Source organism: Vanacampus margaritifer, chromosome 12 (assembly GCF_051991255.1).
Source record: "Vanacampus margaritifer isolate UIUO_Vmar chromosome 12, RoL_Vmar_1.0, whole genome shotgun sequence".
Lineage (NCBI taxonomy): Eukaryota > Metazoa > Chordata > Actinopteri > Syngnathiformes > Syngnathidae > Vanacampus > Vanacampus margaritifer.
In genome coordinates, this window is record NC_135443.1 from 329066 (window position 1) to 356898 (window position 27833).

The 27833-nt window shown below is 46.7% G+C and overlaps 2 protein-coding genes across 11 annotated transcripts; both read left to right on the forward strand.

The window, feature by feature from the left end:
* Nucleotides 1-245: 245 nt before the first annotated feature.
* Nucleotides 246-3708, forward strand: LOC144061918 (polycomb group RING finger protein 5-B-like). 10 transcript variants are annotated; one of them, XM_077582846.1, is made up of 10 exons: nt 268-512; nt 1151-1252; nt 1337-1488; nt 1615-1711; nt 2044-2099; nt 2174-2233; nt 2334-2473; nt 2559-2657; nt 2752-2860; nt 2905-3088. In XM_077582846.1, exons 3-10 carry the CDS (start codon nt 1374-1376, stop codon nt 2955-2957), a joined length of 729 nt encoding a protein of 242 aa, XP_077438972.1. In that variant the 5' UTR covers nt 268-512; nt 1151-1252; nt 1337-1373; the 3' UTR covers nt 2958-3088. The 10 variants fall into 10 exon arrangements, 9 of the variants coding, with proteins under 9 accessions (XP_077438976.1, XP_077438972.1, XP_077438974.1 ...); XM_077582848.1 differs by having other exon boundaries at nt 1154-1252; XR_013296315.1 differs by lacking the exon at nt 2905-3088 and adding exons at nt 3095-3162; nt 3486-3708 and having other exon boundaries at nt 294-512; nt 1151-1488; nt 2752-2841.
* A 2495-nt stretch (nt 3709-6203) lies between these two features.
* hectd2 (HECT domain containing 2) lies at nt 6204-24086 on the forward strand. Its single transcript, XM_077581977.1, has 22 exons — nt 6204-6712; nt 9591-9714; nt 10434-10572; nt 10657-10759; nt 10831-10920; nt 11008-11072; nt 11214-11259; nt 11453-11562; nt 11639-11787; nt 12616-12739; nt 12857-12953; nt 13032-13139; nt 13348-13480; nt 13709-13800; nt 14417-14481; nt 14659-14752; nt 15524-15598; nt 17616-17703; nt 18729-18835; nt 19628-19743; nt 21233-21376; nt 22671-24086. Exons 1-22 carry the CDS (start codon nt 6647-6649, stop codon nt 22789-22791), a joined length of 2256 nt encoding a protein of 751 aa, XP_077438103.1. The 5' UTR covers nt 6204-6646; the 3' UTR covers nt 22792-24086.
* Nucleotides 24087-27833: the final 3747 nt, after the last annotated feature.

A 27833-nucleotide genomic window follows, 5' to 3' on the forward strand; every position in this document is an offset into this window, starting at 1 on the left:
AGCATCGCCGTAGGCACGCAGTTTAAAAGAGGCGTGCCGTATCTATGGGAGGAGCGCTTGAGTTTTACCGCGCTGACACATTCTTGTCACGTGAGCTGTGAGCCCACCGCCAAGAAAAAGAGTGAGGTTACAAAAGAAAATTCAAACAAAGTATTTTAATTTAGAATTGTTTATTTACCTACGACATTCTGGTAGAGGAGCTCAGTGTGTGTGTGTGTGTGGGTGTGTTGTGTGTGGTTAAAAATTAAAAAAAAAAAAAAAAAAAAGAATTAAAGGAAACAAGTGCGTGTGTGTTACACAATCAACTTCCGCGTCCAGTGGCTTTTCCCGCCCACAACGGCTCACGGCCCGTCAGCCAGCTGGGCCGAGTGGAGCCGAGTAGAGCCGAGCGGAGCCTCCAAGTTCCTTGTTTTGTGTCCCAGGCAGCGCGCGGGGACGGCGGGAGGGACGCGAGCGAGCATCCGCTTCGAAGCAGGAAGCAGGCAGTGGAAGCCAGCTAGAAGATCGGAGAGGTAATTTAAAAATATATATATATTTTTTTTACTTTCTTCTCGTCGCTTCCGGACTGAACTTGACACCCCGCCACCCCCCTCCTTCTCTGCCTCTCGCCCCCCCCCCCCCTTCTCTGCCTCTCGCCCCCCCTTCTCCGTCTCCTTCGGTTCGATGCGTCGTTCAAAACGTCCGTGACGTCACACTCGCCAACTTTTCCGGTAAACTGCCGTCGTCGTCGAAGCCGCGGTACGCGCGCGTACTCGTGCCGTGCTCGCGTGTAGTGCGTCTGTCGACGTCTACACGCGCACGCGCACACGATGACGTATAGGGACGGAGTGTGACGCACGCGCGCGTGCGTGCAGTGACGTCTTTGAAATCCTCTCACTGCAGGTGGAATGCTTCCGGTTTGAGACTTTGGGGGCGGAGTCAGTGGCTTTTTGCGTTTATTACCACAAGTACCTTCCGTTTTGGCCTGCTTGACTCAGTTCTTCAAAAGTAGACAATTAAGTACCACAAAGTACTGCATCATAAAAATACTTCAAGTATTTTTGTACTCTATATGCACGTGTACGTTCACTATTAGTAAGCGGAGAAAAAATGTGAGCGGCTCATGCCGACTGACTCATCTTGTGTGTTTGTGTGTGTGGTGCGGTGGCAGCAGCGTCGTGTGATGAAGAAGGAGCGGTCGCCGCCTCATGGAGTGACCATGCGACTTGCGAACGCTCAGGAAGGACAACGAGACGACAAGTCGGACGCTTTGGTCAGAGGACATTTTCGTCTGATGTGATCGAGACTCGCTAACATGGAGCAGGACTTCACCCAGTCGCCCTTTGACCTTCACTAGCGTGGTTACAAGGCCGCGCCCGAAAACCCTTTCCGACATGGCCGCCGGCGGAAGGACACACCGAGTGCGAGACTTCAACCATTTCATCACCTGCTACCTTTGCGGAGGTTACCTCATCAAGCCCACCACCGTCACCGAGTGCCTGCACACCTGTAAGGCGCCACACGAACTCATCTAGCTTAGCTTAGCATAGTTTAGCACGCGTTGTGTGTGTGTGTGTGTGTGTGTGTGTGTGTGTGTGTGTGTGTGTGTGTGTGTGTGTGTGTGTGTGTCCTCAGTCTGTAAGAGTTGCATCGTGCAACACTTTGAGGAGAGCAACGACTGTCCCGAATGTGGCATCCAGGTCCACGAGACAAACCCCCTGGAGATGCTCAGGTCAGACCGCCACACTTCCTGCCTCTTCTCACCTGACTTCCTGTGTCTTCTCATTGAACTTCCTGTCTTTTCATCTTACCTCCTTGCTGTTTTTGACTTATTTTCCATTCTTCTCAGAAGACTTCCTTTTCTTGGCATTATTCTTCGTACTTCTTGTTTCAACCCCTCTCACTACTTTCTTCTCATCTTCCTTCCTGCCTTATGATCTCACTTCCTGTTTCCTCCTCATGCTTCCTGTTTCTACTCGTCACTTCTTCTTTCTCCTCTCACATCCCATCTTGTGGTCTGGTTTTGCTTCCTGCCTTCTTAACTCTCATCTCATGTGACTGCAGGTTGGACAACACCCTGGAGGAGATCATCTTCAAGTTGGTTCCTGGCCTCCGAGAGCGTAAGTGCCACACTTGATGGCGTCGTCATGGCGTTGTTGATGCCGACTCGGCCGCCGTCATTTGTGTTGTCCAGAGGAGGAGGAGCGAGAGTTTGAGTTCTGGAGGCAAAACCAGCACCGCGAGAACCTCCCAGGTGAGACGAGAAGACGGAGACCCGCGCTAAAAACGCCAACCGCTGGTCGCGTGGTGGAAACAGGAAGTAGAAAACTGTTGATGTTTGTCTCTGTCCGCAGCAGATGAAACGGTGGGGGCGGGGCTTCCTGGCGGCGATGGCGGCGGCACGAATGACGACTACCATAGGAGCGACCCTCAGATCGCCATTTGCCTGGATTGTCTGCGCAACACGAGCCACGCCAACGAGACCAGCGTCACGGTACTCGCGCGTGGCCCACAAGGCCCCGTACATGTTCAGAAGGCACGAGCGGTTTTTGTTCTTATTTTTGGCGTCTGTCAATCAGGATCTGATGAAGAAATTCATTCGCTGCTCGAGTCGCGTGACGGTGGGGACCATCAAGAAGTTTCTCAGCCTCAAACTCAAACTACCCAGCTCCTATGAGGTGGTTAGCGTTAGCATTCACATTAGCTTTAGCCATGCCGCTCAACATGCTAACGTGTTTGTGTTCTGGCAATGTGCCTCTGCGTGCGTCACAGTTGGACGTGTTGTGTAACGGCGAGATCATGGGCCGAGACCACACCATGGAATTCATCTACATGACAAGATGGAGGCTGCACGCCGACAACGTAAGATGGCCGCACATTTTACTTAATCAAGTACAGTAACGAAGTACAAATACTTTGTTACTGTACTTGATTTGTTTTTTCCAGTATTTTGTTATTCCCTGAGTATTTATTTTTAAGAATACTTTTTACTTGTATCTGTTACATTTTCAAAACAGTATCTGTACTTTTTAGTCGATACATTTTCTCGTTACTTTTGTGCATGACAATGATTAAAACTCCGGTCAATGTTCCTGGCTCGGCCAATCATATGAAGCTCGTATGAGACGATGTGATGGAGAGTGTCGACATTCAAACGAGATTGAAACTGTCAACATTATGGATGTGAGTTTGCCATTTTATTATGTCATGTTTTATGAACTCCTCTTATTTGGGGTCAAAGATTTGATAATGTCCGACTTAACATTTTCTTTTATTTTTGGTCATTGTTTTTTTTTTTTACAATACATCTTAGTTCATGTTTATGATATCATCTTTTATGACGTATATTTTTTGACGTATATTTTCTGATTTATATTTTATTTTTGGACATCAAAAGTAATCTGATGATGATGTCATATCTCCTGTGACATGCCTTCTGATATCAGAGTACTTTTTCATGATCTCTGTTGTTCTATTTCGTCATGCCTTTTTTTGTTACCCGGCAGACGTATCCGATGGTCCTGGAGTACCGACCACGCATCGACTTCGGATGACACGTACACGGAGACTCGTGATTTTACAGGGTGTAATGAAGATATTTTTGTAGAGTGTAAACAGTTGAAGAGTTTTTATGCTACATAGAAAGAATATTAATATGAATAATATATGAAGACGTGTGTACGTACATGTATGTGCCTCAAACGTCACTTATTAAATGTTTTTACTGTTGCTGGATTGGTCATGTGACTTCATGATGTCATCAGTAAGCAGGACGCCACTTGCGACATTCTGTGACATCACTGCTGTCCTCGTCAAGGTCACGGAGGAAAGTTTGGAAACTTCCTTCCTCGTCATATGCAAAACAATGTGCTCCTAATATCTGTTTTGTTAGTGGAACTAATGTCACTCGTTGCTTTTGTCTTTAAGGAAGTATCGAGAAAATAAACATTTCCTGTATGTAGTTGAATTAAATGAAAGCACTTCTTGTGAGGAGGTTTAATTAGGATATAGATTTTTTTAATATATGCATTTCCTGTTCGCCGGAGGTCAGAAAAGTTGCAAATGTAACACTAGCACGCACACGCATTCTCCTGTTCCAGCTCTTGCTGTAGTTGAAAGGTCACAGGAAAGTTGGTCAGAGGTGGTTGTCGTGTTGTAACCCCGACTGGACCGCGACGCGCGTGTGCGAGCACATGTCGGTGTGTGTGACAATTCCATAAGGCGCATTCGAGGAAGGTGCGCAGGCTTTACGTTCTGGTAAAGCCACGAGCGAGCGGGACATCTCGGCTGACGCCGCTCAGACGGGAACATGCCGGATGACTTTGTGCGGGTCAAAAGGTCATTTGCATTTCAAGACTGCCGGGGGGCGAGCGTGATGTGATTTACATTCTGGGCGCTGACGGCGGTCACCGGAGACGCTAACGTCACGTTGATGAGCGCAGCCCGGTGACATCATGTTGGCAGGTGGCAAAACATGGAACACGCACGTCAAAAGTCCGAAGGAACAAGTCATGTATTGGAATGGGTTCATTTTCCTCACACTATGAATTGAGCAGCCATCTAATGATGGATTGATTGATCTGTCAATCCAACCACTGGTCTTATTACAGTTGTGTAACGAATAAAAGTGTAAACACACGTAACAAATGGCTGTGAGTGAAAATAAAACGTTAACCTAGAACTCTAAGAAGTAGCAAAAAGTTAACAGTAATGAGTAACACTGATGAAACGGTTACAAGCAATAATGGAAAGTCAAAGTAATTAATTAAACCTTGAACTATGCTAACTACTAGCAACTGTGAAATGTAACTTTAACAATGATATGCAATGAGTAACTTGAAGTAGCAATTGGAAGACGTCATCGTTACGGGGAATGTAACTGTGAACTCCAAATCAAACAATAACAGAAAGTAAAAGGCCAAAAGTAACCTTTGCCTGTAACTAGTAGCTGTAAAATGTCACTTTCACAAGAAGACATGTAACAACTGAAAGTATGACCCTAACTAGTGAAGGTCAATACTGTAACTTAAGTAACCTTCATATTTCATGTCATTTTGTGATGAGTGGTTCTAAATACTTTTAACTAATACATGTAATATCATGTAAGCCGAAACTGTCGTGCGCTAAGGTCGTTAGTGGTCAATTGTCACAAATAAAAGTCCAAAGTAATCATAGCAGGTCATGTCATGCGCAATCAATCACAATGTGTGGAAGCATATAAAGACCCCACGCACGCACTCGCGCGCACGCACGCACACTCGCGCACGCACACAGGCGACTTGTCACTTCTCAGGATACACGTGGCCCGCGCGCGCGCGCGCACCGACGACAGTTCGCTGACACCGGTCGTGGTAACGCGAACCGAGCGAGTGTCTTTCCAAGCGCGCGCTCGTCAATCACTGGCGGTCTGCGCGATGACGTCACGCTAACGTGGCCGAGCCCATTTTAGGACTTGACTTTGGCTCTTTGCGCTCGGACCGCTTCTGTCAAGTCTGAGTCGCGAAGGTCCCAGACCACGCCCAGGTTCAAGTCCACATGAGATCAAGACTAAAGCTGCTCTTTGTAACAATTTGCCCATAAATATCTTGACAATATTTATTTCACCATTTATGACTGAAACATGTTCTCATGAGCAGATGAACACCTTAGCTGTGTTTGAGGTTTCTGTCCTCTGTTTGCAGATGTGACGTCACGTGCGCATTGTGTAAGTGTGCATTTAAAATGTCAAATCTCGTGGATGTTTTTCTCCTGTGATGCTTCATTCGTGTAATGTCCAAAGATCGTTGACTTGTTTTCTTGTGAAATGCCAATTTTAATATTATTATTTTTCTTGTATTGTACCATCTTTAAAATGAACAAAAATGTTGTCAGGTATTTTTCCAAGGGAGTCTCAACTGGGGAAGTGCTGTTGAAAAGCAAGCGATGAAAACGCTCAAACGTCACATGCGAGGAGATGTAAGTTGAAAAAGCGACACAGCGCCCTCTTGTGTCTCTGCACGGCAACACGTGTGGCTGAAATCATCACGTCATCAGCGTTTCGTAAGGATGACGTCATTTATTGGCGGCGCAGGAATTATTTCATGCCCAGAAACAAGTGATTTATGATTATTTACTGTCGGATGCATTTGTTAAAGTGTCATACACGGCTGTACTTTGTTTGAATCTTTTTTGTTTTTTGTTGCTTGTTTTTGTCGTAACTCAACCTTTGATGCTCATGGGCCATATTTGCTTTTTAAATGCAGGCAGATGGCAGACCATCAAAAAGGATGACATTGCGGTCACAATTTGGATGTAAAGTAGATCCAAATAATTCATTTTCATCTTAGTTGTCCTCCCTCAAGTCCAACTTTAGGCTCCTCCCCCTCCCCAATATGGCGGCGGCCCGCCACGGGCGTCTTGTTGACTGACTGCGTGTGGCCAAGCGAGACTCGCTCGTGTGCCTTGTTGGGCTTTCTTTTCTTTTTCTTGGTCTTTTTTTTGGTTTTGTTTTTTCTCTATTGACATGAAGAAGCTCCCGGATTTGCTGCGCGTGCGTGGGCGCGTGCGTGGCGGCGGCGACGGCGACGGCGACGGCGAAAAGACAACAATGAGCACTTGGGACACTTCAGGAAGACTTGGCAAGACTTTTGGCCGGGACCGAAGCGACAAGTGACGAGCAAGACGAAGGATGGATGCGGACGATTTTGTCCTGGTGACGAGCCGAGAGCGCGACAAGCTTCCGCCGATCGCTAACGTAAGAAAAGCACACAAAAAACACGAGCACGAACGCAGAGTGGTTTTCTTCCCCGCACCTACAAACAAACAAACAAACAAACAAACAAACAAACAAACAAACAAACAAACAAACAAACAAACAACACAGAAGGCGCCAAAATAGCGTTTGCTATCAGCCAAGATGTCGAATTTGTTGACAAGAATCCCATTTCTGACATTTTCCCCAATTTCCTTCTCTGTTTTGCTTGATTTCAACTAAACTAGTTGAATTTTGTCACTTCCAAGTTTTGCATTCCAGATACAACAAATCATCCACAACTAATCAATTAGCAAATTCATCCACAACTATTCTGACAATCAATTCATCATTAAGACTTTTGTCTTTCACTTCAATTTGTCCAAATTTTCTTTCAGCCTCTCAACAGGAAATATTCTCCAATTTCTGTCGTCCTCCATGAAAGCAGATGTTTTTTTTGTTCTTCAAAACGACATGTGCAAACATCTGCTTTTACTTTGGAAAACAATCATGTATTTTATGTGCCAATTTTCTAAAGGATGTTGCGGATCAGGGAATCAATTTATGTCTGTTGTGGCCTTTTTTTGTGCTTTGACTAACGAGCAAACGTTTTTAAATGTATTCTTTATCGTCTGCAAAGAGCAACTCTTAGCAGAGAAGTTGAGGCGTCTCAAGGAACAGAATATGCTTCTGCCTGTCCTCTACTGCCGCCATGTGGCCAGAAAGAGCAGCACAATCGGTGGCAGTGGGACCAAAACGGCAGAATTGTTTTTTCTGATGCGATTACTCGACGACGATGTTTTCATCTCGTTTCGTATCGAGAGTGCAAAATTGTTACAACAATTTGGCTTTTTTACTTCCTTTTTTTCTTGTTGTAGTTTTTAATTGTTTCCAATTTTCCTTTTTTCTTTCTATTTGGTCTTTTCCTTTTTTCTTCATTTTCTTGTCTTTTGTGTTTTTGTCAAGATTCTCAAGCGTTGTCGTTCCTCATTGAAATGCACGAGCCAAGCGTGTGTTTTTCAATTTTTTAGCATCTTATCTTTTAGTGGGGAGCGATGATTTGAGATCCAGATGTTTTGAGTTACCACTGAACAAATTGTTGTTGTTGTTTGGTAAATGACGTGTTACGGTGCGACTATGACTCTCCTTGCCCACAGGTGAGGGCATTCATTTTAACTCGTGGATCGAATTTTAGCTCCTGACATTCAAGCAAAAATGAGCAAGGGATGGCCGTTAATTTTTGTGCATCTTGTACAATTGTTCTTTTGTCGTTTTCTCTTGTTTTGTGTCTTTGTGTAACGTTTTGTGTCAGTGTTGTCGTATGTCTTTTTGTGCATCTTGCATGTCTTTGTCTTTTTATTGATGCTGTGTTTGTTTGTTTGTGTGTGTTTTCTTTGTGTCTTGTTTTGTGTTGTTGAAGCATTTTCATTGCAGTTCAACTTTTTGTGCTTGTCCGGTCAGCGCTTTTTTGTCCGAGCACACGCAAGTGGCGCATTTTTGGAATTGGTGACGCGATGGATGAACCGCGATGGCCTGCTTGATTCCAAATTCCTTCAGCACATTTTGGAAACTTGATGAAATGACAGCAGACTCATTTTGTTGTTGTTGTTGTTGTTGTCGTTGCCGTGAGCCACATGGCCGATTGTGCGCTCGTGTTGTTTGGCAAAGACAAAAAGGCGCTTCCATAACCAACACGACTTGCATCACTTTTGTCAGCGTGATGATGTCATCATCAGCGGGCTTGCCGGCTGATGTCATGGCATTTGTGTCAGCGCTGCGGACTGTGCGTCTCACAGGCACGTCAACGCACGCTTGCGTCTGGAAATGTGGCGCACACACTTCATGAAGGCGATCCGAGCCTGAAGAAGTTTCCACAAGTTTTCCAGCTGCCGCAAAGAAGCGCATGTCGACAACAGGAAGTGATGTCGGCGTCGACTCGCTGGCCTTTTCGTTTCTACAAAGAGCGATTGCGTCATCCAGCCGTGCCGTCAAGTTGAACCCGACCTGTGGCCGCGCTCATAAGTCAAAAGTCTCGTATCTCAAATGAGTTTTGCCTTTTAAATGGAACGCAAACAAACCAGCCTCACCAGTTCTGCTGTCCAGTACTCTTGACTACTGTTTGGAAGTCGGGCGACGCCCCCTACCCACAATGCACTGCGCGGTCCGATATGCGTACTTTGCTTATTGTAAGGACAAGGACACGAATATTCATTGTAGTAAATAGTCTCAAGTTGACTTGTTTTTTGAAAGCTGACTCCGATAAAACCGATCTTTCCAATTGTAACAAGTTTGAAATGGTTTGATATGATGATAGAACTACACTTCATTTCCCACAATACCTTGCTCCATGGAAGTCTCCAAAAATGGCTGACCAAACATTTCAGACATTTTGTTTGGAGTTCCTTCCAACTCATGTGTGATGAGAAGGACTTGCTCTCATTTGCATACAATTCAATTTCATTTCCTCAAATCCATCCATTGTATTGTGAATTCCCAATTTTGTGACATCATCGTCGTCATCATCATCATCATCATCATCATCATCATCATCTTGAGTCATCTCCACGCTCCTTGCCAGTGTTGACATTTTGTATTTGAGTGTCTCAGTCAGTCACCAAATGCCAACTGGGGCTCTTCTTGCCCACATGCCAGGGCATCACAGCACCTTCATTGCTCTTATTCATCCATTCATTGATTGATTGATTTTTTTCCCACATCTCCTGAAAAGGCTTAAGCTCGTTGGGAACTCAAATTTTGGCTGACAAAGGCAAAAATCAACCAAGCTCGTAACCACAAAAACAACAACACTGATGATGATGATGATGATGATGATGATGATGATGATGTCATGTGTGACGCCGCCGATGTGATGTTGGCGCAGGGCCCAGGCCGCAAGTCCAAGCCTCCGCTGCCGTCTCTGGGGAGCCTCATCAACACACTCAACCACAGACGGGTTCGGCTCGGGGACGCCAACATGGCCGCCGCGCCGCTCGGCTTCAAGCACGGTCAGTCGCTTTTTCACTCAAGTCTCGCCAAGGTGGGAAAAGGCAAAGTGTGTGCGTGTGAGTGTGTGTGCGCACGTGTTGCCGAGTGAGCGTCTGTCCTCCGTTTTGTTTTGCCTGCTGCCGAAGCTTCAAAGAGATCGTCGTCGTCGTCATCTGTCGCCGTGACCACGGTTGCCGCGGCGACAGATGCTCCAAGAATTGGGCGAGGCTGCGAACAGCACGAGGAGAAAAGAAGAAGAAGAAGAAGAAGAAGAAGAAGGAGGAGGACGAGGACAAGACGAGCGAGTGTCTTGATCCGCAAAGCAACTTGATGAATAACCAACAAGGCACGGGGGCGAACAGGTTGTCATGGCGACAGCTGTTGTTCCTGTCAGGTGACGTCATCACAGGCTCAAGATCCTCATCGGGACATGAGACTTGACAATGTTCATGTTCACAGGAAGTGCTTTCATTTTTCAAACTCTTAATTGACCTCCACACAGGAAGTGTTTTTTTTTGGGGGGGGGGGGGTGTTAATTGACCTGGGCATGTGTACGCAGGACGTGAATGCGTGTCCTCAAGTTGTGCTTGATGTTTGTCGTTTCCTCTCAGACGCCCACAATGCACCTGCAGCGTTACCATAACAACACACAAACAAAGAGGCTAATTATAAAGCGAACTGTGTGTGCGTGTGCGTGTGTGTGTGTGTGTGTGTGTGTGTGCGTGTGTGCGGCACACAGCGTGTGAGCTCCCTCCGATCGGCAGCCTGGCCCGCCTAAAACCGCGATCGTCCATCGACACTCTGCCCCCGGAGGTCAAAGCGCCGTTCCCGTGTGACCCCGTCATCCCGCTGCGCACAAAGACCACCAAAGACTTCCTGTAGGCCGATCGACCGACACGCAAACACACTGTGCGTGTTGTGTGCGCATGTGTGTATATCATGTGTGTGCGTGTTGTCACCAGCGAGGAGGCGGAGCGCGCGGCGCTGTCGGGCGACTGGCGTGAGGTTCGAGAGTTCTACCTGACCACCTTTGACTCTTTCATTGAGCTCAACGCCGCTTTCAAGGTAAGACATGCCCCCTCCGTGATGGCCGCAAGCACTTCCTGTTTGCTCACCCGTAAGCTCCGCCCACCCAGCGGGAGGCCAACGCCTCTTTCAACACCATCGAAGACTCTGGAGTCAACGCCAAGTTCGTCAACGCTGTCTACGACTCGCTGCTTCAAACTGTCAGTCGCCACGCACGCACGCACGCACGCACGCACGCCACTTCCTGTCACATGCTCACATGTGGTCATCTGCGTGTTTGTGTGCAGCCGCAGGACATCCAGAAGTCGGTGCTGAAGGGAATCATCAACAGTCTTCTGAGGGAGTGGAAAGGGTGCGAGGACCGTCGTGCACGCAACACGCGTATATTTTCATCACGTCGCCAACTAGTGGCCTGGCATGCACATTACACTTGATCGACACACAATTTGTTCTTTTTTGTTAACGTGTGTGTGTGTGTATTTTTTGTGTTCAGGCCTCGGACTAAAGATGACCTGCGCGCTTACTTCATCCTGGTTCAGGTGAGCTGATGATGTCATCATGACACATCTGTGCCGCTCATTTGACTTTAGACATTCCGCACTCCTTCAGCGTGATTGTCTGCAGCTTTGGTTGAGGGGAGAGGCGGGCGCCATCCAGTCACCATCTTGGATGTGACTTTTGCTGGTGTTGTGGTTTGTCATGATTCTCATGAGCGTGCGTGCGTGTTTGCAGAACCCTCAGTACTCCAGCACCAGCACGTACGTGATCTACGCTCACCTGCTGAGGCAAATGGCCGCCCTGTCTGAGGCCGATCATCACTTCCTGGTGCACTGGCTGAAAAAGTGAGAGCTAATCACCATGATGATGATGATGATGATGATGATGATGAAGACAATGAATATGTGGCGTGCGTTTCAGGTTGTCCGTCCGCCGGTTCCGGCAGCTGGTGGAGCGCCTCCTGCAGTTCATCTCCACTCGTCTTTTTCCCGCCGAGCCCGACGAGCTTCCTCCCGCCTCCAAGTGCTCCTGGTGGATCCCGTCGGCCACTAAAGTGCTCGCCCTCTTCAGTGAGTCCGCCCGGTCCGAGTGTTAGCGTTAGCGTTAGCAAGAGTTGTGAATATTTAGTGCCTCGCCGTTGCGGTTTTTGGCCGAAATGTGATCAATTCAAATGAATGCATTCACTTTTTTTCATCTCATCAAATCTTACTTCTTGTAAATATTGCAGTCAGAAGAAATAGAACTTGAGTCAAATAAAGAAATGCACATTTGATGAGCGGTGCGACAACAAATGAAACTAATTGAATCTTGTTTTGTTAATTGATTGCTTATGAAAGTTCCAATTGTCCAAATTTCAGCCTCTTGACAGGAAATCTTCTGACATTTTTGCAGTCTTGAATGAAAGCAAATTGAATGGAGGCTCTTTTTGTTTTCTGAAAATAAACACTAGTTGCAAATATGTGCCGTGACTTTGGAAAAGAATCCTCAAAGTTTCTGATGTTTTTCTGATGGATGTCGCGGAGCAATCCAGGAAGTTCATGTTTGTACTTTGCAATTTAACAGTAATGTTTTGTTTCAACGTAAGTAATGACAATTGAAACAAATATTTTGTTATCTGAATCATTGAAAAAAGATTGATTGGCTTATTTGGACCCGTTTGGATCGAAGGCAAAGCCGATCAGTCGGCTTTGATGGCGGACAGCAGAAATGTGAGAACGTTTCCGAGGACGGGGATTTTAACGAATAAGAATTGTGCCTACGTGGATCGTTTCAAGCTAAACAAGGACTTGAAACGATGAATCAATGATCAAAATAGTTGCTTATTATTTTGCTAATTGCTGTTTGGGCTGCGCGCGAAGGAGAAGAAAGCGTTTTGACCGATTCCTTGTGGCGTTTAGACGCGGCCAACAGCGTCTCGTTTCCTCCCATCATGCACTTCACCGACTTCTACAACATCACGCTGGAGCACATCGACTTCATGGACGAGTACCGGACCTGGCAGAACTACGGAAACTCCGGCAGGTCAGTCGCTCGGCGCCGGCGGGAACTCGCCTGGCTTCGACTTCGTGCCAAAGTGCCGCCATCTGCAGGCACCCGCTGGTCATCGCACGTCGTGACAAGCCACTTTGTTTGCGTCAGGTTCTCCTTCTGCCAGTTTCCCTTCATCCTGTCCAGCGCCGTCAAGAAGGCCATCATCCAGAAGGACTCGGAGCAGCAGATGATCAGCCGGGCCAGGGTGAGCGCTCGGCCTCCTCTTCATCATCCTCTTCCTCATCCCGGGCTGGTTTGCTGATTGCTTTTGCGTGTGCGACAGCAAAGCCTGGTGAGCAAAATGTCCCGCCGGCAGCGCGTGGACATGAACCTCCTCTTCCTCAACATCAAAGTGCGACGGGCGCAACTCCTCGCCGACTCGCTGGATGAGGTGAGCGCGCCTTTTTGTCTTCTTTTTTTTCACGCAGCTGCTCACGTCCATGTGTGGCAGGACTTTTGACTTCTTTCGTTTTTGGAATTTGTCTGAGGTCAAAGTGCAATTGAGTTTTGAAAAGAATCCAAAGTGCCTCCAAGGGTGCGACTTGGCAGAGACGGTCCGAGTGGGCCGTCAGTCTCACGGCGCGCGTGCGTCTTTTCAGTTGAGCAGGAAGCGCTGCGACCTGAAGAAGAAACTGCGCGTGACCTTTGTGGGCGAAGCGGGCCTGGACATGGGCGGCCTGACCAAAGAGTGGTTCCTGCTGCTGGTGCGACGCATCTTCCACGACGATTACGGTGAGCGCGACGCCGGACGCCGGACGCCAGCTGGCCTTTTCTTGCGGTTCACGTTCTTTAGTTTCCTTTTTTTGGTGTCCATTCTGTCTTTCTATATTTTCTTTTTCATTTCGACTTTTTATTTGATTCTTTGTTTGTTCAATTTCGGTCCCAATTTTGATGTCCTTTCTCAAATTTCTGTCATGATGATGATGATGATGATGATGATGATGCTTGTGTGTGTGCCAGGCATGTTCACGTACATGACGGAGTCTCGCTGTCACTGGTTCAGCAGCTGGAAGTGTGACAACAACTACTCCGAGTTTCAACTCATTGGAACCGTATCCTTCACATGCACGTTTCTTTTCTTCCTCCTTCTTCATGTGCAGCATCGTCTTCCTCACTTCACTCTCTCTCTCTCTCACTCACTCACTCCATGCATCTTTATGTGTGTGTGTGTGTGTGTGTGTATGCACAGTGTTCACCATCTGGTAGCTGTCAAAGGTTACATAACCTAATAGCTGCCTTCTCCTTGCCAGCGTTCCCATTGTGTCTATTGTGTGTGTGTGTGTGTGTGTGTGTGTGTGTGTGTGTGTGTGTGTGTGTGTGTGTGTGTGTGTCTATTTGTGTCTATTTGTGTGTGTGTGTGTGTCGGGCTCGTGGAAGGAATGAAGCCCAAAATGGCAAATGTGTTCGTGTTCCTCTCGAGCTGAGAGCTCATTGATGTTGGTCAGTGCGTCTGGTCGCCGTGGCGACGGTGGCGTCGCCATGGTGATGTGTAAATAGGGCATGTGGGGGGAGGGGGTGGTAATGCGGGTTGGGGCCTTGCATGCGGGAACTCACTTGAACATTTACAAGGTTCCATGATTGTGTTGATGGATGAGCTTTATAGGACAATGCTGCGCGTGTGTGCGTGTGTGTGCGTGTGTGTGCGTGTGTTGTCCTTAACGTGCTCAGCTGATGGGCTTGGCAGTTTACAACAGCATCGCTCTGGACATCCACTTCCCACTTTACTGCTACAGGTCAGTGCGTGCGTGCGTGCGTGCGTGCGTGTGTGTGTGGGACTGTGGGTGCGTGCGTGTCCCTCAAACACTTGAGTTAAAGCAAAGCCAACTTAAAAAAGGCACACTTTGTCCATTTTTGTCCTAAATGCGAAGTTGCATTTCGTGCTGACGTCAGCTGTGGCTCTCTCGTAACAGGAAGCTGCTGACTCCGCCCATTGTACCATGTGACCCGAATGCCCTGGTCGGCATGGCGACAGCCACCTTGGACGACCTGCAGCAGATCATGCCGGTACGTCCGCGAGGTCAAAAGTCGCGTAAGGTCAATTTAATGGACAAAATCTGTTTTCTTGTCAGACAAATCAAATGAAAAGTCCGGCATGGTGCGTTTTGGGATCTCTGCCGTGTCGTGCGACAATTTGACCTTTTTTTTTCATGACATAACATTTCATAAGCACCAGCAAACACCTTCAATGTTGCAAACTTATTTGTTGGTAAAACAACATTTGTAGAAGGTGTTTTTCGACAAAAAGGAAGGAAATCGAGGCCAATTTGTTTCCCAGCTGATCAATCGGTGACGTTGACCCCAACTTTGGAGTGTGAATCACGTATTTCCCTTTTGATCGGCACATGATTCAACTTTCATGGGGCTGAGTGACCTCTAGTGGTCAAAAGTGAGGCTGCTGGTGAAACGTCACTCCAAAGGACACGCCCAATTCCATTGCAGTTCTCACTGCTGCCTCCAGAGGGGGACAAAGTCAAACAGTTGACTTGACACACTGACTCTTTTGTGTCAAGTTGAACTGCACACTTATTTGATCTGTGTGTGTGTGTGTTTCCGTTAAAGTTAGTTAGAGTCAAAGAACAAGAACGCAAGCCTTCCAAAAGGTCACAGAAACACACACACACACACACACACGCACACACAGGAGAGAGGTTTGTGTGCTAAAAGTGTGCCAGTTGTGTAAGAGGTTTGCAACAAGAGCAGCTTGTTACCTTGTGTCCAAATCAATCAAATCAATCGTGTGTGTGTGTGTGTGCGTGTGTGCGTGTGTTTGGACAGGAGCTGGCTCACGGTTTGCAGGAGCTGCTGAATTTCGACGGGAACGTGGAGGACGACTTGTGCATCACTTTCCAGGTTGTCAGCAAATCCAAACATGACGCGGCAAAGTCGTCACACGCTAAAAGTCTTTGCTTCATTTCACTTCAAAGTCGACACTTGAAACTTTCGTTAACTTTATCTTCAGGGAATACAGATCATATTCATCTCTTTTTCTTAATCAATACTTGATTATTTGTATTGACTTCATTCAATAAGAGGACATGATTGCAAATTGATGGTGCTGCAAATGCACAAAGATCAATGAAAGCGAAATGAAGCGTCCGTCAGAACGTCAGCAAAAATATTGAAAGCGAAAGTTTGCAAATGTTGAAAGACAATCCGTCGGATTTCATGACGTTGGCAGGCTGAAACTCCGCCAACGTGTTCCAAGTGTTCAAAGTATTTTTGGATGCATTTGCAAATGTTTCCAATTCATCCGTGACTTGTTGCAAGTGTAAAGTCAAACAACGCAACAACTTGTGAATGTCAAACGAGCACATTCGTTGGCTCATTTCCAGAGGAGGAGCCTAAAAAAAGCATCATGGTGAACGCGTCGTCGAGTGCAAACAAGCGCATGACATGGAACGTCCGCGCGGAACGTCGGCGGTGAATTATGAGGGAACAAACACGTTTGCATTCGGCTTCAAGTGAAAGCAGCAGCTGACTTCTAAAAGTAAGTCGCACCAAAGTGGAGGCAAACATTATGTAAAAGCTGCCTGAGGGGAGGGCGTGTGTGTGTGCGCACGCGTGTGTGTGCGCACGCGTGTGGGTGCCTGCCTGGAATGTAGCTAGCGGCTAGCAGGAAGTCCTTCCAGGCTGCTTCCAGTCAGGCCTCACTTGACTTCACCAACCTGACTTGAATGCCGCTTAAAAGCCTTTTTTACGATTGGAAATGACGTGTTTGATGTGTTAATTTATTTTGGGGCGTTTCCCCTTCTTCATGCCTCGCAATCTACGCGCGGTCACCACCTTGTCCTGATATTTCGTGGACTCGATGTCCATCCGCGCACACCCGCATGAAGCTAACAGCGAGTGTGCTAAGCTAGGCGCTTCTGTGAGAAGCAGGCGACGTCATCGTCTGTTTTCACGTCAACAATTTGGAGTTTCTGCCAAAGTTTGCCGGTCGAGTCGCCGGCCGCCATCCAACGCTCGTATCTCAAGTTTGTGCTGGCAAGTCAAAGCGTAAAAATCCAGCCAATGGCGGCTCGTATCCGGAAAACTCCAAAGTGGGTCACTCGTATCTTTCAGTGGCCAAACTTTGCACTGTTGACTGCAAAGTGCAAAGCTGTACTCGCCGTATGCTTATCAGACTGAATCGCAGCGTTTTGCTAGCCTGTCTTTGACACACCTGAAAATATTGAAATCTCTTCCTGCACGTTGCAAGTGTACTTCCTGTAGCTGCTTGCTATTTATTGATCGCTTTTGCAATTTGCGCTTGCACGCAGTCTGCATTATGTTGCCTTGCAGTCCTGACGCGTGCAATGACAAAGTTGAATCAAATCTAAAATGTACGTAATGTCGTACTTTTTAAGGTGGTTATTTGCACATTAGAGATCACGAATGACCACATTAATGACATCTAATGTCTCAGGCATGTTAAAAACAAACATGCTAACGAAACGCGATGACAAAGCAACTAGTAAAGATGCTAACAAATATGCTAATAAGTTAGAAGTCAAATTTCTACTATGGTATGAATGATCATTTATTATCAAACAAACAAGCCATGCTAGCAAACATGCTAACAGGTTAGCTTATTGTTTATCACAAGGACTACAAAAGTCTGCCATGCTAACAAACAGGTTAGCCAGCAAGCTAACGAAGATGCTAATAACTAGCTGGCTATTGAATGAACTTGGAAATGAATATGCAAATAAATAGGCTACTTACCATGCTAATAAACATAGCTAAATAACAAGCTAATAAACATGCTAACAAACAAGCTAATGAACTATCTAAAGAATAAGCTGATAACATGTTAATAAAAAGGTTAGCAAACAGGCGAAGCAGTATGCTAGCAAGCATGCTAACAGATGAGCCTGGTGTGTTGCAGGTGTCGAAGGAGGAAATGGGCGTGGTCAAGTCGTACAACCTGAAGCCGGGAGGAGACAAGATTCCTGTCACCAAACACAACCGCAAGGGTATTTATTTACTTGCCTTTGTCCTCCCACGCCGGCGACGTCTAGCAGAGTAGCTGAACAATTCCATCAGCTTCCACTAGATGGCAGAAGGTCCAACCAACGTTGCTAACCAGACAATTGTTAAGCGCGCGTCGTCATGACGATGTTGCTCAAAATACGTTTTTGAGATTTTTCTCCTGCGAGACGAGACCCGCGTGACGCTGGAGAGGAATTGCGTGAGCCAAATTCCTCTTCCGCTTTGCGCAACGTTGCGCGCACGGCAGCTGCGAGTCGTTATCTCGGGGTCACGGCGCCGAATCGCAATCTTTACGGGACGAGCGCTCGTATAGGGAAAGTTGCCTCACTGCTCAACTTTCTCCATTGATGGCTTTTTACCGCTTGCAACACTTTTGTGAGCGTTTGCGGCTTCGTTTTCCGCCATCAAATGTGTCTGCGGAATCGGAAACTCTTGAACGTGGCAAATAAATCAAAAGGATCAAAAGGTAGTATTGCGAACATTTGCGTTATTGTCCCAAGCACGTTGAATATTGCAAAGTGTGTCGAGGACGGAGTTGTGTACACATTTGATGTTGCGTGTGCGCGTGCGCGTGTCCTACTTCTGTGTCTGTTTTGTCTGCTCAGCGAACGTGTTTTTATTCTCACGCTTTTTTTTTTGTTGCTCAGTGCAGCCAAACAGGAAGTTCTGAATTGGACTTTCCCTTTTTCACGTACACGCAACCAACACGTTCCTCTTCCGACTGGCGTGGATGCCGTTTTTTGACCTGGGATTTCCCGCCGGATGTACTTGACACGTTTGACTTTGCGTTGCTGCTTTTTCTCGCCATCTTTCACCGCGCGTTTGTCGTTGCGCCTCTTGTCGTTGTTTTTTTGACCGCCGGTGAGGTTATGAACGGCGACGTTTCAAATGTTGCGTGTCACACAGTTTGAAATCGTTGTGATTGTGTTTGTGTTTGACGCCAGGCGCGTTTGACTCGTTCCATGTTGTGGCGTTTGGGATGATGTCAATGCGATGTTGTCGTTGTCAGAGTACGTGCAGCTCTACGCCGACTTCCTGCTCAACAAATGCATCTACAAGCAGTTTGCCGCCTTCTATCACGGCTTCCACAGCGTGTGCGCCTCCGACGCCCTCATGGTCAGTTGCCTTACATGCACGTACACGCTAAACATATTAAACACATGCATTACACACATACAAGTTCCATTCATGTTACACACATAATGTTCACACACACGTGGCAGATGCCGCGCACGCGATGCGCGTTCCAAACGTTACGTGGACGCGTGTCATGTCAATCTATAGCACATTTGAGTTACACGTGACACAACCTCGTTACACACATTTGAAACGTGACATTGTGCACACGTTACACGCACAACATACAAGATGCAGACGTGTCGCAGGTACGTTGCAGTCGTGTCGTCTCAAAAGATGACATCACATGACACGCGTGACTTCCCGCTCGCTCTTGCATCACTTCCTTTGCGGCAACGCTCCAATGAGGAAATGGGATCGGCGTTTTGATTCGATGTCTTTGAAGCTCAACGAAGTCACCACCTTTCTTTCACACGAGGAAGGAGGTCAAAGGTCACAGTGCTCATAGCACTGCGTGTCATTGACATCCGTCGATCCAAAGCACATCACCTGAGTGTGTTTTGGATCTTTGCTTGCAACTCTTCTTCAACGTCTTCACGCAAATCTCGCCACTTTTTTCATTTGATGACTTTTCATCTCTAATAAGTGCTGTCAACTCTTGATTTAAAGATTTTCAACTTGAAAGGCAAAGCAGATGTAAAGCTTTTGCAATCATTGATTTGATGATGTCACGCTTTGGCTCCAATGTGCAAAATAACGACCTGGTCAACACGAAGGCGATTTGTGGGCATTGTGACACTTTTCCCGCTCGACCTTTTGTTGCGGCGGCAGCTGCTGCGTCCGGAGGAAGTGGAGATGTTGGTGTGCGGCAGCCCTCAGCTGGACATGAGCGCCCTGCAGAAGGCCGCGCACTACGAAGGATACAGCAAGACCGACGCCACCATCAGGTGACTGACGGCCAAAAGCCGGGGCTGGGCTGGCCGTCCGGTGGGCCCGCCCCTTTTGCGCTGCCTTCAAATGATTCTTTTGCTGCGTTTTACAGGCACCATTTTGAACAAACTCAAACATCAGCGGTGATTTCTTTGTTTCGTTTTTTCAGTCCAGCACACGCTTGCGCATCAAGACACGCACGATAGCAAACGTCTTTTGGATGATGTCACGTTGCCAGCGACTCCTCAGCACACATACAAAAAGAAGTCCAAAATCGGATCAAATACGCAAAAAGAGCAGAAGATGACGACTCTTCGCTAATGCGTCTTTTTACAATCCATTCTCCCATCGATTCCTCACGTAATCGATGCGTGGCCACTCGGCTCAAACGTCTGCCAGCGATGCAATGACAAAGAAAACTTGAGTTTGAATGTAGACTCACTTCAAATCTCATATTTTTGTCTGGATGTTGAAAAACGCCAGCGTCTGCTGTCACGCTCACTTGCTGCTGATTTATTATTTTTTATTTAAGAAAAAAAATCCATTTGCTCACCGTCGACTGATGGATTTTTCCTTCACGTTTCCCAAAGTGATGTCGTCACTTCCTGTTTCATGTAAATGAGAGCAAGCAGGGAGCTAAGCTAAGCTAAGCTAAGCTAGCTGGAGACGCTTCAACTTGTAGACAATTTCGTGGAAAGCGTTTGGCCGCGATTAAGCTTCTTCACGGCTAGACTACTAAAAAATACACACCAAAAAAGGTTTTATTTGCCTCAAGCGGCAACTGTCCAAGTTTGGGCAAACTTTTAGGAAGGAAGGAAGTCAACAAATATCCAAAGTGACCAAACGTTGTTTGCAGGTGACGCAAATATGTTTTGAAAAGATTCCAGGCAGGACATTCTTCCCCCTCGTCCTAATTCTGCGTGTTAGCGTTTGTCGGCTGATGGAGGACGCAGTAAAGTTGCAAACACTTTCCAAATTGTAACTCCCGAAAAAGCGCATGACTTGATAAGCAACACAAGTCAACATCGCATGCCGACAAAGTTCAACAAAGCAAGCTAGCTTGCTCTTCTTCCTTGTACATGATGATGATGATGATGATGATGATGATGATGTTTTTCTGTCAAGTCAGCAGCGTTGATGTTTGTTTTCAAGTCAGAACAAGAAAATCGTTGCTAACAACCCTGGCAGCAAATGAATGAAAGCAAACAAAGCAAGCTAGCTTGCTAATTGCTCCAGGCTAACATGAAGCACAAACAATGGCGACATTTTATCATCTGCCGAGTCAACAATGATTTGTTTTCAAGTTCATGAGAATGTTTGCTAACATGTTAACAAACAAAACACTCGCGTGGTCTGAAAAGTGAAAAGCGGCTGCGGCGCCATGTTTACAAAACATTCCAATTCTTGAAGGCCGCTTTGTGATGGCGCGCACGTCCCAACGTTGGCTCGGGATTCAAAAGTGGGCGAGCAGCGTTTGAGCGTGTGCGTGTGCGTGCGTGCGTGCAGGAGTTTCTGGGAGGTGGTGCTGTCCTTCCCCGTGGATCTTCAGAAGAAGCTTCTTCACTTTGCCACGGGAAGCGACCGCGTCCCCGTGGGAGGAATGGCCGACCTCAACTTCAAAATCTCCAAGATCGACGCACCCACCGACTGGTACGACCGGATGCGCCGCCGCCGCCGCCGCTCGCTCGTCGGACGCAAGCGCACTAAAGTCATCCATTTTTCAATCACGTTATTCAAAACAATTATTTTTTTTTCCTTGAGGCTGATCTGAAGATTTTTGCGCTTAAGTGCGGACAAGTTTGAGCCGAGGTCACGTTGGGCACATTTTTGCGGCTCAGACACGCAAAAACCTGGCGTGACGACTTTCCGACATGTGGATGAGAACCAACTGCGTTTGCGTAACGCCCCCAAATTCCTTTGGCAATGAAGTGGCGCCTTGAGATACGAGTTGAATTCGTGCTACAACCCGAAACACTCCGATTTCAAATCATCTTTTCCCAATTGAAATGACATTTATCTGTTCTAGACCTCTGTTAGAAAAAAAATGTTTGTGTTTTGATATATATATAAATAATGAAACAATTGGTGGGTAAAGGTTTAATGCTGCATCCAATTCCGTTTGCTGCTCCTCCTGGTGTGCCCATCTTGGCCACTGGGAGGCAGTATAATGCAGTCAGAATCACACAAATGAAGAAGACTAACTGCTACTAATTTCACTTCTACTTGAAGCGACTTAGCAAAATGCTGTAATAATCGTCTTTCCTGGCAGATATTAGTCATTCTATGCGGTGGATAAAGAACAAATGCCATTGAGCGTTGTGTTCAAATAAGCTGCAATTATTGATGCTAACATTAGCATGTCAATGGTGCTTGTTAGCAGTATCGGCAGCCGTAGGTCATCGGCACACGCATGGCTGCAGTACACCGACGTTCCCCGGGTGATTAAGCCACACCCCCTCCAGCGAGTGCCACTAACCGCGTCCGCAAATGTTGAGGTCACATTTTGAGGACTAAAATCTTCTTAAGCGAATTGGACTTTGCTACGTGGTTGTCTTAAATTGTGTTTGTTGACTTTGAGAGTAAACTTCAGCTGGGACTGGCAATAAACAGCTGAATTGTTCCCCGTTTGCCAATCGATTTGTGACCGTCAGCCACCAAAAAGCGCTCGTATCTCAACTTTGCGCTCGCAAGTCAAACATTTCAAAGGGCGGCTGATATCTGGAAGAACTTGTAAGTGGGGTCGCTCGTATCTCAAGGCGCCACTCTCGGTTGCCTTCCAGCGCTGTTAGCAGGAAGTCGAGTTGATTTGGGAAACGAGTCGCTGGACAGGTCGAGCGAGCGTCGAAATCTAGCCGGCAAATGGCTGCGTTGTCAACGGCTCTGTCGGCAGCCATTTTGTCAGCGTGGGCCGTTTGTAAGCGTGTTGATGTTTGTGTGTCCTCAGGCTTCCCGTGTCGCACACGTGTTTCAATCAGATCTGCTTGCCGCCGTATCGCAGCAGGAAGGAGCTCAAACACAAGCTCACCATCGCCATCGCCAACGCGGAGGGCTTCGGCCTCGAGTGACGCTCGCACGCACGCCGCCTTCGCTAGCCACGTTAGCGCTCTTTGTTGTGCTACTTTTATTTAAAGGGACCGTTTGAAATCCTGCTTTTATTTAATGAGATCCTATTTCAGCACAATTTTCTATTTCACTAGTCACTATTTCTGAACAAGTTAGCGCCGCTAGCGTGTCGCAGTACCGCCGTGTTCCTCAAGAGGAGACGTCGAGTCCGAAGATGTAAATCCAGCTAAGCAAGTTAGCAGCTATTGTACGAAATGTCGCCAAGCAAAAGTTTTTTTCCCCATGTTTGACATTGTGGCGTGTTTTGACGCCGCAGCAGCAGAATCATTTTGAGTGGCAGCTGTTGGATTGATTGACAGCTGCAACACTGACGCGTGTTAGCTTGAGCGTTAGCTTAGCAGACGGCAGAGCAGGAAGTAGAAGGTGACGACTGCAAACCGGAGACTAGAAAATGTCAAGCTGACAACAAGACGCAGGCAACTGCAATCTGATGGCGTCCATGTTTGACGTAGTGGCGTGTTGAAGAAGGAAACACTGCAGCATTGGAATCCTTTTGATTGACAGCTGCAACAGCGACGTGTGCTAGCATTAGCATTAGCAGTAGACAGAGCAGGAAGTGTGTGAGCAGGAATGCGCAAAGTTGCCCCTCAAACTGGCGGCGCCTGTGCTGACCCGCTGGCCTGGTTGCCATGGTGACGTGCGCAAGTTCCCAAAGCGGCACTAGTGGTTAATGTGGGTCACAAGCCCCCCCACCCGGAACCTCCAGCGCTCCCCTAGCGACAAGCCACTCGCTCTCAAAGCAAGCGTGTTTGTCTCTTTGACGCTCGTCAGCGACGACAACCAGATGACGAGCGCAACGTGACGACACCAACTTGGTGACGAGACACCGCAAACGACAACCAGATGACGAGCGCAACGTGACGACACCAACTTGGTGACGAGACACCGCAAACGACAACCTGACGACTCCAAGCTGACAAGTTTGTGACTAGAAGCCAACGGCTGTAAAGTTTGGAACCTGCTGACAAGATGGAGGCCGTTGTTGGAACTTGCCAATTGGCAGCCAAATGATGAAACGTGTGTGACGGTGAGAAGCTGACGAGCAGAACACGAACACGAAGACCAGAACGTGACTAGAAGATGACAGAAGCCGCCAACGACAAGCTAGCGACTGGAAGATTGTCGTCGTCGTCGTCGTCGTCGTCGTCGTCGCCTTGAAACGAGCGCGTGTTCACTTCCTGTATGGTGAACGTCGTCGATGTGAAAGTTTGACATTAAAAGTCTTGGTTGAAGCTTCCTCTCGTCTTCAATTTTATCTCGTGTACAGAATGAAACATGAATTTGAATAATAATAATCAACAATGATTATGTAGCGTCAACAAGCAAAAAGCACAACTGAGGACAAAGAATGCAAGTAAGGACATATGCAACAATGTATGTAAATATATACATCAGTACTCAGATCTTTTAAGATTGTATTTAACTCATTTGCTCCCAAAAACATAAATACGTTATATTTAAAAAAAATAATAAATATTATGCTCCCAAAGACGTATTTCTACGTTTAAAAAATAAAAATGAATGCTAGAGCATACAGAAGGTTTTGATGCAGCCTCTGGCCTGAAGAGAATGCTTAAAGCAATGTTAGTTATTACAAAAAGGGACAGTAGGTGGCAGCAGAGTATAAGAGCTCAACCAGGGCTATGTTGCAAAAAGCTGTTTTCCCTCAGATTTGTGAGTAATGATGAGACTTCGCTATATTCTAATGCTAATGGTTGCAAAATGGAAACAGATACAAATATACTTTTTTCCCTGATGAAAAGAGAGAATCTAATCTTTCTTTCGGTAGCTTCCATGTTTTTAGCGCAATCGAAGACAATATTCTGTGGGACTTGCAAAATGCATCACAATCCAGTCAAACAGTCGGGAGCGAAGGGGGTTGCTTCAGTTAAAATGGCTGCCAGTGAATGAGTTAAGCATGTGAATAGCTCCCTCTGGATACAATTAAAGTGTATAATAAGTGCAGTGAAATGTTTAGGCATGAAAGTATTTGAGTATGCAAATTAGGTATTTCAATATGTAATTGCATATACCTTTTATGTCAATACATATTTACAGTATGTATGGAATTAGATGTTGAAGTATTTAAGCGTACAAGTGTTCACATTGCTATTTGGGTACTTTATGCATATACTGTATTGAAGTATTTCCAAAAGTATTTCATTTATGTCGTAGAAATTGGAAGTCATGCAAAGAAGATGCGTTTTGTCAGGTTTGAAAATGTCGCGTGTCGCCATCCGACAAGTACGCGGCGTAAACGGGCCACGGCCATCTTAGTCATTGAGTAACCAAAAGGACAAAAGGTTTGATCTGGTTTGACAGTAGCCCCGCCCACGAAAAACGTGCCAGGTTTTCGCCAACGACCTTTTTGCCTTTCTGATTCATTGATCTGTTTTCTGTCGGAATTTGGGGCCCGGGAGGGGGTCGGGTGCTTATTGGTTGGCCGTGTTGACATTCTTTTTGTTAGCAAACCCCCCCCCACGGCCCCCCTCCGCCCCCTTTCCATTCCTGTCCCTTCCCAGCCCCCATCCCAGGGGCTCCATTCAAAGTCCTCTTCTTGTTTGGAAACAAACTTGGCCTACTTGGTAGCAAAACATCGGAAGCTCCTCCCATTCCGCCTCTTGGCCCAGCGTCACGTCACAAGGCTGTCAGCTCTTTGCTTGTCCACAAAAAAAAAAGTCTCAAGTCGCCAGTCGTCACTTCAACAATGCTAAAGGTTTGCTCAGGTGTAACCTGGCGCATCACTTCCTGTTGCATGACTTCCTGTTGCATGACTTCCTGTTGCGTGACTTCCTGTTGCGTCACTTCCTGTTGCTGTCTGTTTTGCTTGCGCTCCAAACTCGTCCTTCTCGCCTGGCGTGTTGCGGTCAAGCAAACGTGGGACGTCTTTGCTGATTTGCAGCCGACTGCTTTTCATTTCATCGTTTCGCATTGCAAGCAACTAAAAGGTGGATTTTCCGCCATTGTGACTTTGCAACCGTTTGAAATCCGAAATCCGTTTCTTGACTGCCGGCTTGCGAGCGACTTGAGCCGAACGTTTGGTTTGTGCGCTTAGACGTATTGCGCAACGTGGCGTGATGTCATCTTGCGGTGTTTGGCAGCAGCTTTGATTTTGTGCGCGTCGATTCGGACGTGTTTTGCTGTCAGCGACCAATCAGAAGATGGAAAAATGCTGGCTTTGTCGTCGGCTCAATTTGAAATGCGACTCGCGTCAAAAGATCAACTCATAGTTTCGTTTGAAAACGCTTGATGAAACTTTGATGACTTGGTTGGCATTATTGATGATCCGACACGTTTAGCCGGCCGGCTAATTTGCCCACAAGCCAAAAGTGCCTCATCTCGTCGTAATGGCTGCCGGCGGGGCTTCACGTGCCCGCAGCGTCTTCCGGGTGGCGAGAACGACTTGATGTTTGCTTCTTTTATTTTATTTTGTTGTGATTCAATATAATCGTCACCAGCAGCTTCTTTCTCTGTGCGGTGTCACATTATGAGACATGTTTGTTTTCTCGTCACGGGGATTTGAAGAATCGAGCCCAAAGCCAATATTTGCTTTGGGCAGATTGCATTGACATGGCAATACAGAGAGGCTGCAATTTGATTGGACCCCCAAAATAATAAGACGTCTGCCATCTCCATATGTGGAAATGCAAGCAGATGAAAGCCAAAGAATTTGTAAATGTAGGTCGGACCGGGCCCGGCTGCTTGCTGCGTCTTCTGCTGGCTTGCGTAAGCGCTCGGCAAAAAGTGCACAGTCAGTGTGAAAAGCAATCCAGGGAGATTTGGAGCCAGCGCCGCCCCACAGGGAGTGGCAGACACGTTGCGCAATGGCGGCGCAACGATATGCGGCGCCACGTCCGCGTGGGAGATGACATCTTCATATCAGGCCACTTGTTCAGACTTTCATTCAACTTCGCTCGGCGTTTTGCTTCACAAACGGACCAGAGAAGCAAAAGTACAAACGGAAAAAAAGAAAGAAAGAAACAAACGGCAGTGACACAATTCGTATCATCACAATTTCACAAATCGCAACTTTTTCACATCGTGTTAGTCAACGTGACTTTCATCATGGCTGTTGTGCCAGGGTGGGCGGGGCTTAGGCCACCCCGCAGCCAACATTTGTATCTTTTGATATGAATTATTGCTTGTCAGATCACATGATCATAATAATCCCAATGATGGCAATAATCCTAATCTCTGTAATCATCCGGGGGGGGGGTTCTCATTTTGGAGTTCAGCCAGGACCGGTCGCCAGCCAATTGCAGGGTATCCTAATATTCATAATAATTCTAATAATTGTAATAACCTAAGATAATAATCAATGTAATATTAATAAACATAATTGGTCATCACAATATTTCCAATAATGCTAAAATTCCCAATTGTCATAATAATGTCAACAATCTGACCCTTGTGCGAATCCTAATATTGAGAATAATCCTATAATAACAAAAAACGAATGCCTTCCTAATAATTACAATAACTCATAATCCTAACAATCCAAATAATGCAACTATTGATGATAAAATCCCAATACTTCTGATAATCCAAATGCTAAGGCCATCATCTCGTACGTACGAACAGGCATGAAAATCACAAAAATGCTCATAATCCCAATATTCATAATCTTTGTCATAATGATAAGAATGCTAATAAAAGTGATCGTCACCGAATTCTAATGTTGATGCAAATCCTGATGATGATAACATGAATATGAATGACGAATATTAATGAGGCTTGCTAAGATGTCATTTGAAGTGCGAGGTTGTTGTGGGGGTCCGTGGCTGTGGGACGTCCTCTTCCCAAGTCACTTCCTGTCACATGGTGTCACGCACGCACGCTGTGACCAAAGACGTGTCAAGGCGCTCTTGATGGGATGCCAACGTTTCCGTGGCAACAAGCGGCTTCTCTGATTGGTTCTTGGACAAAAACGGAGAAATTTGGCGCCCGTCAAGACCCCCGAATGCTGACGGGCGGATCTGAGCTG